The 14,710-nt window shown below is 42.1% G+C and overlaps 1 protein-coding gene across 2 annotated transcripts in view; it reads right to left on the reverse strand.

The window, feature by feature from the left end:
* kalrna (kalirin RhoGEF kinase a) overlaps nt 1-14,710 on the reverse strand; it is a 609,141-nt gene that overhangs the window by 264,855 nt on the left and 329,576 nt on the right. For both annotated transcript variants that reach the window (XM_034186645.1, XM_034186644.1), the window contains exon 38: nt 8,733-8,835. In XM_034186645.1, the coding sequence (XP_034042536.1) occupies nt 8,733-8,835 (103 nt within the window). The remainder of the gene's footprint in view (nt 1-8,732; nt 8,836-14,710) is intronic.

The raw sequence follows: 14,710 nt of genomic DNA on the forward strand, positions 1-14,710 counted from the left end.
AGGCTCAGGGAGGGGCAGTCTTCTGCTGGGACTGGTTGGGGCTGAGGGAGAGAACCAGAAAAAAGACATGCTGTGGAGGGGAGCAGAGATCAATCACTAATGATTAAATGCAGAGTGGTGCATACAGAGCAAAAAGAGAAAGAAACACTCAGTGCATCATGGGAACCCCCCAGCAGTCTAAGTCTATAGCAGCATAACTAAGGGATGGCTCAGGGTCACCTGATCCAGCCCTAACTACAAGCTTTAGCAAAAAGGAAAGTTTTAAGCCTAATCTTAAAAGTAGAGAGGGTGTCTGTCTCCCTGATCCGAATTAGGAGCTGGTTCCAGAGGAGAGGAGCCTGAAAGCTGAAGGCTCTGCCTCCCATTCTACTCTTACAAACCCTAGGAACTACAAGTAAGCATGCAGTCTGAGAGCGAAGCACTCTATTGGGGTGATATGGTACTATGAGGTCCCTAAGATAAGATGGGACCTGATTATTCAAAACCTTATAAGTAAGAAGAAGAATTTTAAATTCTATTCTAGAATTAACAGGAAGCCAGTGAAGAGAAGCCAATATGGGTGAAATATGCTCTCTCCTTCTAGTCCCTGTCAGTACTCTAGCTGCAGCATTTTGAATTAACTGAAGGCTTTTCAGGGAACTTTTAGGACAACCTGATAATAATGAATTACAATAGTCCAGCCTAGAGGAAATAAATGATTGAATTAGTTTTTCAGCATCACTCTGAGACAAGACCTTTCTAATTTTAGAGATATTGCGCAAATGCAAAAATGCAGTCCTACATATTTGTTTAATATGCACATTGAAGATTTCTCACAGTATTACTAGAGGTCAGGGTAATGCCATCCAGAGTAAGGATCTGGTTAGACACCATGTTTCTAAGATTTGTGGGGCCAAGTACAATAACTTCAGTTTTATCTGAGTTTAAAAGCAGGAAATTAGAAGTCATCCATGTCTTTATGTCTGTAAGACAATCCTGCAGTTTAGCTAATTGGTGTGTGTCCTCTGGCTTCATGGGTAGATATAGCTGGGTATCATCTGCGTAACAATGAAAATTTAAGCAATGCTGTCTAATAATACTGCCTAAGGGAAGCATGTATAAAGTGAATAAAATTGGTCCTAGCACAGAACCTTTTGGAACTCCATAATTAACCTTAGTCTGTGAAGAAGATTCCCCATTTACATGAACAAATTGTAATCTATTAGATAATGATAATGATGATGATATGATTCAAACCACCGCAGCGCAGTGCCTTTAATACCTACGGCATGCTCTAATCTCTGTAATAAAATTTATGGTCAACAGTATCAAAAGCAGCACTGAGGTCTAACAGAACAAGCACAGAGATGAGTCCACTGTCTGAGGCCATAAGAAGATCATTTGTAACCTTCACTAATGCTGTTTCTGTACTATGATGAATTCTAAACCCTGACTGAAACTCTTCAAATAGACCATTCCTCTGCAGATGATTAGTTAGCTGTTTTACAACTACCCTTTCAAGAATTTTTGAGAGAAAAGGAAGGTTGGAGATTGGTCTATAATTAGCTAAGATAGCTGGGTCAAGTGATGGCTTTTTAAGTAATGGTTTAATTACTGCCACCTTAAAAGCCTGTGGTACATAGCCAACTAATAAAGATAGATTGATCATATTTAAGATCGAAGCATTAATTAATGGTAGGGCTTCCTTGAGCAGCCTGGTAGGAATGGGGTCTAATAGACATGTTGATGGTTTGGAGGAAGTAACTAATGAAAATAACTCAGACAGAACAATCGGAGAGAAAGAGTCTAACCAAATACCGGCATCACTGAAAGCAGCCAAAGATAACGATATGTCTTTGGGATGGTTATGAGTAATTTTTTCTCTAATAGTTAAAATTTTATTAGCAAAGAAAGTCATGAAGTCATTACTAATTAAAGTTAAAGGAATACTCAATAGAGCTCTGACTCTTTGTCAGCCATCTGAACACACTGTGTCCTACCCACCAAATAATCTGCAAACCAAGCAACAGCTTGATTGGAAATACCTTTTCTCAAAAGAGTTTCAAGCAAGAGACCGTGATCCATAGTGTCAAAAGCCTCTGATAGGTCAAGAATCAAGGCAACACAAAACTTCCTTGAGTCTAATGCGTCAAACACGTCATTCAAAACTTTTAAGGCTGCAGTAGCAGTGCTGTGATGCTTCCTGAAGCCCGACTGAAGAGGGTTTAGAATGTTGTTTAATTCCAAATATTCTTCAATTGAACACAAACAAGCTTTGCAAACACTTTCACCAGAATACACAGTTTTGAAATAGGCCTATAGCTGTTCACAACTGAAGGTTCACCTCCTTTTAATAGTGGGAGAACAAATGCAGATTTCCAAACTTTAAGAAATGTGTTTGTGCTAAGACCCAATTAAAAATGCAAGTTAAAGGCTCAGCAATAAAATCAGCTGCCAGTTGGGGGGGGGGGGGGGGGGAGATTAATTGCTGCCAAAACCGATGCCCACGGGCCAGGTTTGGCCCACTCCCTTTTTTTGTTGTGCAGATCGATACATTCCTGTTAAACAGATTAAAGTCTATTATTTTAGACATTTTATCAGATTTTGAATGTTATTCTTCTTCAAAATGTAAGATATTTGTTTTCACAGGTCAGCATCCAGGTTTGGCTCATGGCCCATCGAGATTTAGTGTTGGCCCATAACAGTTAAGAATTTAGGCAACTATGCTAAAAAGGCAAGTCAATACAAACGACTGACGGTTTGACAAGTGCGTGTTACTCACTTTGTTCTCTAAAAAAAAACTCTTAAATATTTATGAATATGATGCTTAATGACTTCATCTATTTTGGTGGTAAATTATTTAGACAGCTTTGTGAAGTTTTGCACAACTAGTGTTTAATTGGGCTTTTGTCATAATTTTGTTGATGAATATCATCAGTAACTGTCTTTGTGTCCCATTCAGAAATGTACCTGCAAAGAAAGAAGAAACTTGCAAGTTAACTGGGAACTCATGGCACATTCAGTTTGCCACAAACATTCATGTACTAGCTAAAGGATGAAATGCATTTCCTCAGTGGCTGTCTGTGTTGTGGTTATTTGTAAGTAATTTACAGTGATGCCGGTAATGCGTTACTTAGTAACGCGTTACTCTAATCTAACCACTTTTTTTGTAACGAGTAATCTAACGCGTTAATCTTTCCAAATGAGTAATCAGATTAAAGTTACATCCAAGTCACTGTGCGTTACTATTATTTTTGCATTGTGGGTCGACAGCAGCATTAAACTTGGTCTGTGGGCAGGAGGTCAGGGTTCGACTGAACTGCCCACTTTAAGCGAGCTGTGAGCTTTTCATCCAGGGTTTTTTGCAGCTGCTCGACTCGTTCTCACCTCTTAAAGCGCGGTGATCAGCACACCTGCACTGAGCTTTACAAAGACATTTTTATGCTTTATTTTTCTCCTTTATTTAGAATTCTGAGCTGAGCCGCTCTGTATCGTCTCGTTAAAAACAGCTGATCCTCTGCGACGTGTCAACAACTAACACTATTTTCCACTCAAATGCACCTAAACTCTCTTTCTGATGACCACATGATGTGAAAACGCAATAAAACTTTCTTACCTGTAAATCTGGTCATGTTTTCTGCATAAATAAATGTTATCCATTCTTTGTGCTCAAACGCCAAAGCAGGGGCGAATCCAGATGGAATGGGGGCGTGAGGGAGGGATGTGCCCCCCCACAACACCCCTGGATTAAAGGTCCAGTTTGAAGCCTTTTTTTTTTTTTACTACAACTACTAATACTACTTAAAATAATAATAATTTCGATAAGTAAAATATTTAGAGAGAATTTAAATGTTAGAAAAAATGTTAGAATGAATTTAATAGTTACATTTATAAACAATGTAGGTTCGAAATTGCAAGTTTTACTGTTACAGTGCTGTCAACAGTTAAATATGAGGTCAAGAAAGAGGTCTTTAGTTTACTTTTATAAAACAAGTATTTATTTTCATTGAAGTCAAGAAAGGGTGACTATAAAGTAAGTTTTGGCAAAACAGGTATCATTGCCATGTTGAGGTGGCAGAGGGTTGTTGTCGGCAGCTGGGTAAAGTAACTAAAAAAGTAACTAGTAATCTAACTTAGTTACTTTTCCAATTGAGTATTCAGAAAAGTAACTAAGTTACTTTTTCAAGGAGTAATCAGTAATTGGATTACTTTTTCAAAGTAACTGTGGCAACACTGGTAATTTACACATCAGAGGAAGTCAAACTGGCTTACTTGAATGTGAGCTGCTGGTTGCTGAGCAGCAGCAGCACAGATGCCTGCACACAATCCAAACAGATTTTTCATTGCTTGTAGAGTCTCTGATCACATGATGACATCACAACACGGTTCACACCAACGCCACAAAGAGCTGAAGATTAATGTACTACAAAGTTACAGAGCTGCATGTCACGCTTCCAAACAAAATGACACCCAGCAACAAACACACACACGGTCAAAGCTCTGCATGGCTGAAGCTGCAGCACTGAGACAGCTGCAGCTCATCAGATCATCAGCAGCAACACAGCATGTAGTGAAGCAGATAAGTATGATTTCTGGCCAGAATTGTTCACTTGATGATGCAAGCATCAAATTCGGCATGATTGTTCTTCATAAATCAGTGTTTGAGAAAAAAGTGCTGGCCACTTGAAATCCAATATGGCGGCCAGGTAGGGGTCAATGAAGAATTACACTAACAAAATGCTCTAAAAATGCTCCAATCATATTGAAAAGTATAACACATTATTTGTCTGATCATAAATATTCCAAAAAGGTATAGTTTGGACTATCTATGTCTGACTGTTATGGAGTTATGGGGTAAAAACAGCAAGAATGGTGACAAAGGTCAGTTTTAGTTTGTATAGGGGTCAAAAGATAAAGTTGCATCAATTTTTGTAATATGTGATGCAAATTATTGGTTGAGTTAATAGGGTTTTAAAAAGGAATAGTTTGCACCATGTGTCATGCTCAGTTGTCACGTTACAGGGTAACATCTGTCACGTCATATAGAATCCAGTGGACGTCAACATTGTTTCACATTTATTTTGCAAACCAAGCATTCAACACAGTCAAAACTATTCATTTTATTAATCCTATTAGTTCAACCAATAATTTGCACCATGTTTTACCAAAATTGGGGCAACTTTAACTTTTGACTCCTGTACAAACTGAAATTGACCTTTGTCACCATTCTTGCTGTTTTTATCCAATAACTCCAGAACATTCAGTCATAGATCATCCAAACTATACCTTTTTGTAATCTTTGTGATCAGACACATAAAGTAGTATAGCTTTCAATATGATTAGAGCATTTTTAGATTTTGACCCCTGTGCAATTCTTCACTGACCCCTACCTGGCCGCCATATTGGATTTTCAAGTGGCCAGCACTTTTTCCTCAAACACTGATTTATGAAGAACATTCAGGTCAAATCTGATGCTTGCATCACCAAGTGAAGGATTGTTTCAGTTATCTGCTGCACTAATGTGTCGCCTGTGAAACCTCTTATAATATGTTCTTTGCAGATCAGTCCCTCTTAACTCCATACATGATGTAAAAGAAACATTAAAAAAAGAAAGGAAGGAAAAAAGTCATCTCACATGACTTCCACTTCTGACAAAGGCATGTAGAGCCCATCTTAGTCTGCTTCTGGGCCTCTTGTATTTTTAAGTGTCCGAACAGCAGTAAGGGCCCCTTCACACACAGTGCAAAGTTTGGACAAAGTGCACACTTAGTGCGCATCACACAGGAATCGTGTGCAAACCGTGTAATGTTGTCCCTGCCTCCAACGCCTCGTACACCTGTTGCTACAACTATTTGTGCACACAAGCGCCTGAAAGACAAAGTGTGCGCTGTGCAAACCCAATGCACCCTCTCGCGGCAGGTGCCGGCCAAATTCCAGGTGACAAGCATAAGCATCTAACACCGCTCACATGGCACTTAGAAAATGTGTGGCCAGTCGCACTCTTGGCACGACAAGAGACTGCAGGCTGTCTACTGTCGTACTCACGGTGACATTCATCTACGTTCCCCACAACTGTGGAGTTGCTAAGATGTGGCGTGCTGTCGGCCCCCCCCACAATGTGTGTGTGTGTGTGTGTGTGTGTGTGTGTGTGTGTGTGTGTGTGTGTGTGTGTGTGTGTGTGTGTGTGTGTGTGTGTGTGTTTCGCGCCCCCCGCAGGCAAGGCACCTCTCATCTGATCAGAGAGTGACACTTTGGTCTGTACTCTGAATGGACGGGGGCGTGGCAGTTGTTGACAAGGCTGGTCCTGGACATCAGAGTTGCAGAACATGCGCCATGTTTTGACAGACACGTGCGTGTGCTGGCTGGTACTCACATCGAAAACACAAAAACATATATCCCTTGCGACGGGCTGGAGAGCGCGCGCACTGACAGGTCCAGCTGGAACGGCGTGTCAGTTTATGTGGACACGCAGCAGGTGATCTGAAGTCACCTCTGCCTGACAGGACAGTGAGCTGCACGCCGCAGGACCATATGACAGGCCAACAGTACGACAAATACGCCACATTCAGTCACATATCAGCAGAAATACACCATAGCAAACGCTGTTTGGTCAGTTATCACAGCGGTTTTCTTCTTTTTTTTAGAAAATACGTTTGTCTGTTTGTTGATTAGAACCATTTCACACTCCTGTTACGAGACAGTGATTGTGGCGCAGTGGTAGAGGTGCCATCTGGTAATCAGACGGCGTGGGTTCAAATCTTGTAAGTGATTTTTTTTTGTTTTGTTTTTTACCAGGGTTGTTTAACTGCGAGGTTCTGTATTGCGTCCCCTTTATGTATTATTTATATCAACCCAGTGATATTTACTAATTATACAGCTGGTTTTTATTTCATTTTCTTCCAAATCAGTAGCGTGATGTGATGCAGCTCCTCCCATGAAACACAATGGGCCTCATTTATCAACATTGCGTAAAAACAGGCGCAGATCTGAGTGCATAATTGGTCTTATGACAAGACACACGTGTGATTTATGAAACATACGTATATGACCAATCCCAGCATACGGCATGATCGGCTCTTGATAAATGCGGCGGCTGAATTTAATCGTCATTAGCATGTTACGCCCTTAAATATTCATGGTTCGGAAGCCTCGCCCACTGAGCTCAACATGGACAGAAGAAGCACTGGGAAGAAGAAAAACTTTTCAGAGATGGAAATCAGCATCCTAACATCGGAGGTGGAGAAAAACAAACTTGTACTTTTTGGCAGTCTGAAAAGTGGAGTCAAAGGCGCTCGTAAAAATGCCGTGTGGAAGAGTGTAACGGAGGCGGTCAACACCGTTGCTGCAGAGGAACGGACTCTGGCTGAGGTATGAAGAATTCTTTGACTTAACCTATGCCTAATGATTTTGAATCCATCTTTTATGCACCCACAGTTAAAAGCTTATGCCTGCTAATTGATTAAGAATTCTTTGCATTTAGGTCAAGCAAAAGTGGTCTGATTTAAAGCTGGCCACCAAAAAACGTGTTGAGGCACTTAAGCGCAGCATTAGGCAGACTGGGTGAGGCCAACGAGACCCCAGCCTGACCCCGACAGAGACGGAGGAAAAAATAGCTGCATTAACTGGGTCCAAGTCAATCTCTGGCATAAGTGGTGGAGGAGATACCGACGCACTCGTGTCAGAGCCAGAGCAGAACGGTAACCTAACCCCCCCGCTTACATTGTAAAATGTATCAATTTAACTCTGACTGTACACAAATAACTAGGCTTACACGTTTCATGTTTTTTTATTTTACAAAGGAAGCAGTGTCATTAAAAATGTGGGCTTTTTAAAATTAATTTTGTACAATCCATTTTAAGAATCCGTTTTGATCTGTTCTGAATATGTAGCTGCTTATGCTTGGATGACAGATGAGGTTTGTTTCATAATTATTTTCAGACTCAGACAGATTTTGTAGTGTTGCGCCGCAAATCCACAGACTCAGATTTGCGTACACGAGCTCAGACCAGACGTGAGCTCTGTCATGAGATTCGTCTTAGCCTCCGCTCACGTCCAAATTGATAAATACCGAAGTTTGTGTAAAAATGGTCGAATGCACGTTTTCTGCAGTACGTTCGTTTCATAAATGAGACCCAATGCGAGCAGCTGCAGCAGCATGAGCTGCTGTTCCTGCTCGAGAGACACTGTCGCGTACACGAACCGTCGCGCCGGAGTCGTGCACACTTGCCCGTCGGTGTGATGTTTCGTGGAGCGCACATTTGAAGCGCTTCGCACTGTTTCGCCGTATTTGTCCAAACATTGTCCAAACTTCACACTATGTGTGAAGGGGCCTTAAAGAAATGTTACTACTGCAGTCGCATGATAAAAACGAATGAAACCTGAAAGTGATCTTAGCCAAAATACAATATGGCATGAAAGATAAAAAAAGAAGGTAAAGAAGGGGTAAAGAAGGCTGGTTCACACTACGAATGCTGAAGAACAGTGTGTGACCTGTGAGCACTGGATCAGCTGCTCATGAGCTGATGGAACTCTGAAAAATGATTCAGATGTGCTGGCGACAGCACAAACTGTGATGCCAGTTTACTTTGAGCAAAGAGTCTCTCCTCTGTCTGCACTGACTGTTCGCGTCAGGCAACTTCTCCTTGCATCTCTCTTGAGTATTTCGTAGGAAGAACAACAATACAAAGACATAAAAGAGGAGAAAAGAAGAAGGAAGCAGAATAGATGTACATACATATGTGTGTGTGTCCTACCTTGTCACTGTCCACAGTGTTCTGGGATGTCCTGGAAGCAATGGAGATGGTGTCCGGCTGGCTGCTGCCGTCTCCCTGACTGTCTCCATCTTCACCTCCCTCCCTAAATGTACATGGTCCAAACATGCATGTTAGTGTGAAGCACCAGTTAATACACACAGTCACAGTATACACAATCATTAATACAAGGTCAGCGCAACAACACAAATCCTAATACCTGCCACAAAGGAAGCTCAATCACACAATTGCTCTAAATGAAAATGAAGTGTATGCAATCTTTTTTCAGAGCATTTGGTCTTTGTTGTGCATTTACACCAAGCAATATAAGTTGATGTCACTGCAGCGTCTTTTTTTTTTTTGTAGTCAACCAATCACACAGAAAAGATTGTTTTTGCTCTTTCTGTCTACAGTCAGGTGACTTGTCACACAAAATCATAACAGACAAAAAACAAAAATCTCATCTGTGATAGCAGATTGGAAGGACACTTTGTTCCTACTTTTTAATCACTGTACACTATAGGTTCATCATTAGTTGTTTATTGTTGTCATTGAAGAAAATGCAATGAGAAAGGCTTTTTATTTTTAAGAAACAGCTGACATGAAGTGCAGGGATGAATCTATTCTTGATTCTGCCGGAAAAAAAAAAAAAAAAAAAAAACGTTACATGGCACAGGACCTTCTTGTTTAATGCAACAAACAGGTTGTGCATATAGACATTCTCCAGTTATAAGCAAAATTTAGGCTTGATAACACCAAGAAGGCCAAGGTCTGGTCAAATGACCAATCTACCTCTAAAGTCCACGAATAGTCAAATGACTCCAAGATCCCCTGTGGAGAGCTACTTCTGTTATGTAAACAAGGAAGTCTCAGAACACCTCAGGGGAGGGGCTGACTTGGCTAGCCACATTCTTGTGTTTGCATATTTGCTGTCTGTGTCCCTGCTTAGCTGAAAGGGCTGCTGATTTGTGCTTAGGTGGATAAATAACTTTACCCTGGGGGAGAGATGAAATTTTGCTTTCTGAATTGTATTGAAATGTACCAAAAAACATACCAAAAGAAAACTTCCTGGGGGAGAGATGAAATTTTGTTTTCTGGATTTTATTGAAATGTACCAAATGTACCGTTTTGCACACAACTCCTGCTTCATACGCAGCCCATTCAGCTAAGCAGGCAAGTGACTCCAAGATCCCCTGTGGAGAGCTACTTCTGTTATGTAAACAAGGAAGTCTCAGAACACACAGACAGCAAATATGCAAACACAAGAATGTGGGCTTTACAGGTAGAAGAGAAAAGCTTAGACCTCCGAGTGATAAAGCTGGGTTGAGACATCTGATATACATGTCCTGGAAGACCACATCTATACTATCCCTAACTACGGACAATTTGTTCATTTTGGTCAGCACTTTGTTTCCCTTTGTTTTTGTCATCCTCTTAGTCAGCCAATTGATGGGTAAAGAACCCACATCCTTCTTATGCACAGGTGAGGCCACACATACTAGTTTGACTGGAAGTAAACACGAGTCATTCATCACACTTTACAGCATGTTTTTGTTTGGTAGTAACTCAAAAAATTAATTTTGTGTCTCAGGAACTCATTTTACTAATAAACCTGCCTGCACACATTTTTCACAGATTTTTACCTTGGCTGCTGGCGTGTGTGTGTGTGTGTGTGTGTGTGTGTGTGTGTGTGTGTGTGTGTGTGTGTGTGTGTGTGTGTGTGTGTGTGTGTGTGTGTGTGTGTGTGTGTGTGTGTGGACAAAGTACCTAAAAAATGAGTGGAATGATTAATTTCAAAATTGGTGGGAATATTATTTGGGCAGATATGTAGTGATGATTAGATGTTGGAGTACTTTAGTCCAAAATCAAGGAAAACATGATCCTGAATCATGTTCATCCCAGTCCACAGTGCAGACAAGATCACATGTAATTTTGCAGTCACTCTGTCATGACTTTCAGAACAAAATTGATTTGTCGTTGAAGTTGTGTCCACCACACCACCCACCTTCTTATGTAATTATAGCCTTCACTGTTGTCTGTAAGCCTGGCCCTTTACACACTGTACCTTGTCACTAATGCCGGGAGAATAAAAATCTCAACAAGAACCACAAAGCTACCCTAATTTGCTGAGAACCCATTAAAAAATAGACCTCTCCAAAAGCAAAGCCTTTGCATCAAATCTTTCACGATCATTTATTGCAAATTAACAATTACTTGACTAAGCCTGCGTAATATGTCTTCATGAATTCAGCACAACTGCAGAACCCTTCCCTCCCCATGGAAAATGAGCTTTAATAAGCCTAATTTAATTCTGAACTTTTCATTTTGATGAATCACAAAGTCTCACCATATTATTAGATTATTTGTGAAAGTAATACGTTGAATAATCATTTAAGAAAATAATTAGCAGTTACAGCATTAATGTACTTCATTTACAGTACAAGAAAAATGTATATTTGACCAGCTTAATGTGGATGGAGTTCCAATATTCATTTCTTACAAGTGTTTGGTTCAGATTCAGTCTGATTTTCCATTTATTTATTTATATACACTCAACAAAAATATAAACGCAACACTTTTGGTTTTGCTCCCATTTTGTATGAGATGAACTCAAAGATCTAAAACTTTTTCCACATACACAATATCACCATTTCCCTCAAATATTGTTCACAAACCAGTCTAAATCTGTGATAGTGAGCACTTCTCCTTTGCTGAGATAATCCATCCCACCTCACAGGTGTGCCATATCAAGATGCTGATTAGACACCATGATTAGTGCACAGGTGTGCCTTGGACTGTCCACAATAAAAGGCCACTCTGAAAGGTTCAGTTTTGTTTTATTGGGGGGGGGGGGGGGGGTGGATACCAGTCAGTATCTGGTGTGACCACCATTTGCCTCATGCAGTGCAACACATCTCCTTCACATAGAGTTGATCAGGTTGTCAATTGTGGCCTGTCCACTCCTCTTCAATGACTGTGTGAAGTTGCTGGATATTGGCAGGAACTGGTACACGCTGTTGTATACGCCGGTCCAGAGCATCCCAAACATGCTCAATGGGTGACATGTCCAGTGAGTATGCCGGCCATGCAAGAACTGGGACATTTTCAGCTTCCAAGAATTGTGTACAGATCCTTGCAACATGGGGCCGTGCATTATCCTGATGCAACATGAGGTGATGTTCTTGGATGTATGGCACAACAATGGGCCTCAGGATCTCGTCACGGTATCTCTATGCATTCAAATGCCATCAATAAAATGCACCTGTGTTCTTTGTCCATAACAGACGCCTGCCCATACCATAACCCCACCGCCACCATGGGCCACTCGATCCACAACACTGACATCAGAAAACCGCTCACCCACACGACGCCACACACGCTGTCTGCCATCTGCCCTGAACAGTGTGAAGCGGGATTCATCCATGAAGAGAAACACCTCTCCAACGTGCCAAACGCCAGCAAATGTGAGCATTTGTCCACTCAAGTCGGTTACAACGACGAACTGGAGTCAGGTCGAGACCCCGATGAGGACGACGAGCATGCAGATGAGCTTCCCTGAGACAGTTTCTGACAGTTTGTGCAGAAATTCTTTGGTTATGGAAACCGATTGTTTCAGCAGCTGTCCGAGTGACTGGTCTCAGATGATCTTGGAGGTGTACATGCTGGATGTGGAGGTCCTGGGCTGGTGTGGTTACACGTGGTCTGCGGTTGTGAGGCTGGTTGGATGTACTGCCAACTTCTCTGAAACGCCTTTGGAGACGGCTTATGGTAGAGAATGAACATTCAATACACAAGCAACAGCTCTGGTTGACATTCCTGCTGTCAGCATGCCAATTGCATGCTCCCTCAAATCTTGCGTGTGATAAAACTGCACCTTCAGAGTGGCCTTTTATTGTGGGCAGTGTAAGGCACACCTGTGCACTAATCATGGTGTCTAATCAGCATCTTGATATGGCACACCTGTGAGGTGGGATGGATTATCTCAGCAAAGGAGAAGTGCTCACTATCACAGATTTAGACTGGTTTGTGAACAATATTTGAGGGAAATGGTGATATTGTGTATGTGGAAAAAGTTTTAGATCTTTGAGTTCATCTCATACAAAATGGAGCAAAACCAAAAGTGTTGCGTTTATATTTTGTTGAGTGTATATTTCAGGTTTGCAGTTATGCAGCGCTTAGGGCCCCTGCACACATAGTACGAATAAGTACAAATCAGGGCGAAGCATGGCGGAACAGCTCGTATGAACGAACCACGAAAACATCGAGCCAACTGGCAGGTGTGAACGATGCTGCTGCAACAGTTTTGTGTGCGTGGGAACACAGTGCGAGCAGCTACAGCATGTGTCACCACATTGCGCAGCTGCTGTGAAAAAAAAAAAAAAAATACATGCCACCCACGGGATTTGAACCTGCAATTTCCAAAATCTCTGATTACCAGCCAGAAACTTTACCACTGAGCTACCATCGCTGTACTGTAAAAGGTGCGGGAAAATGCCTGATAATAAGAAGGACACAGACGTATTTAAAAACACCGCATTTTATTGAATCCCTCTTATCAAGCGGGCAATACAAGTACGATCTGTCTGTTCTGATGACCAATGGTCACATATGTACAGTCATGAAATGACATGAATGAGAGGCAGGATTGCTCTTATCAAGTCCACATTTGCCGGCGACGTGTCCAGCTGGCCCCGCACGTGTGTCCTGCCCGACATGCGTGTCTTGTGGACGGTGCGATGCAGGACAGACACCGCGTCATGTGGAACAGAGCTCATGTGGGTGATGTGACATTCAAAATCGCCCGCTGCGTGTTATGATCTGATGGTCCGTTTCACCTGGGGTAGCCTGTCAATGTGCACGACGTGCGTGCACTCGCTGCAGCCCATCGTAACAGCGTTATATGTTTTTATGTATGTCCGCATGAGGACAGCAAGCAGACACACGCGCATCACATTAGACAGTTGTTAGTTCATGTCCGTTCAAACACGGTACCTGTTTTCCAGCTGGAACATCCAGAATCACAGATCTCCACAGCTGCTCCTGTCGGCGGACACACCCCCTCTCACTTTAGCGCACACAGGCAACGTGTCACTGTGTCTGTTTGCAAAGCCACACTCATGGGGGCACTTAGACAAATTTCACATTCAGCTGGAAATTGATCGTCTGCTGACTGTTGTCGTGCTAATAGTGCAAATGGCCACACATTTTGTAAGTGTCAAGCGAGCGGTGTTAGATGTGCATGTGTGTCAGCTGGAATTTGGCCAACACCTGCCGCGAGACGGTTCGATGGGCTCTAACAGCGCAAACGCTGTCTTTTAGCCACTGGTGTGCGCACATAGTTGTAAGCAACAGGTGTATGAGGCATTGGAGGGCAGCTACAATTTTACACGTACTGCATACGATTCTTGCTTCATGCGCACTTTGACCACATTCATACTATGTGTGAAGGCACCCTTATAGAGTCATGGGGTCACTGTATAGATGTGTTTGGCATGAACAATAACTATGCAGGAAACTGCAGGTCCAAGTATTTTGGGTATTGGTACTTCCGGTATTACTGAGACTTGAAGCTAGCCAGTGACCTGAGCTAACCTGGATGCTTCTGGTACAAGATCTCTCCAGAGGATCCTTGATTACTGCTGGAATGACCTTGCATTAAACAAAGGAGAACAAATGATAACTTAGGTAAACTCAGACTCAATTCCTAGCATTGTGAGGGAAGGCCAGCTATGACACTATGGCCATGTGCATGGCTTCCCTGGGTATAATCCAGCATGCAGGTGCCTCAGTGTTTGATGAAACTTCTTAACTGCAAAAGGCAAAAGGTATGCCAATGCACACATGGCTGCAGCAGACATGTGGCTCTTTTCAGGAGGAGGATGGACTTGGGTGGTTACTAACCAGGACCCAGGGCACTTCCACACTGGGTTGACCACTATTGCCAATGTGCTTGCTCACGTAGTGGGTAAGGTTTGAACTTA

The sequence above is a fragment of the Thalassophryne amazonica genome, chromosome 14 (genome assembly GCF_902500255.1).
Source record: "Thalassophryne amazonica chromosome 14, fThaAma1.1, whole genome shotgun sequence".
NCBI lineage: Eukaryota > Metazoa > Chordata > Actinopteri > Batrachoidiformes > Batrachoididae > Thalassophryne > Thalassophryne amazonica.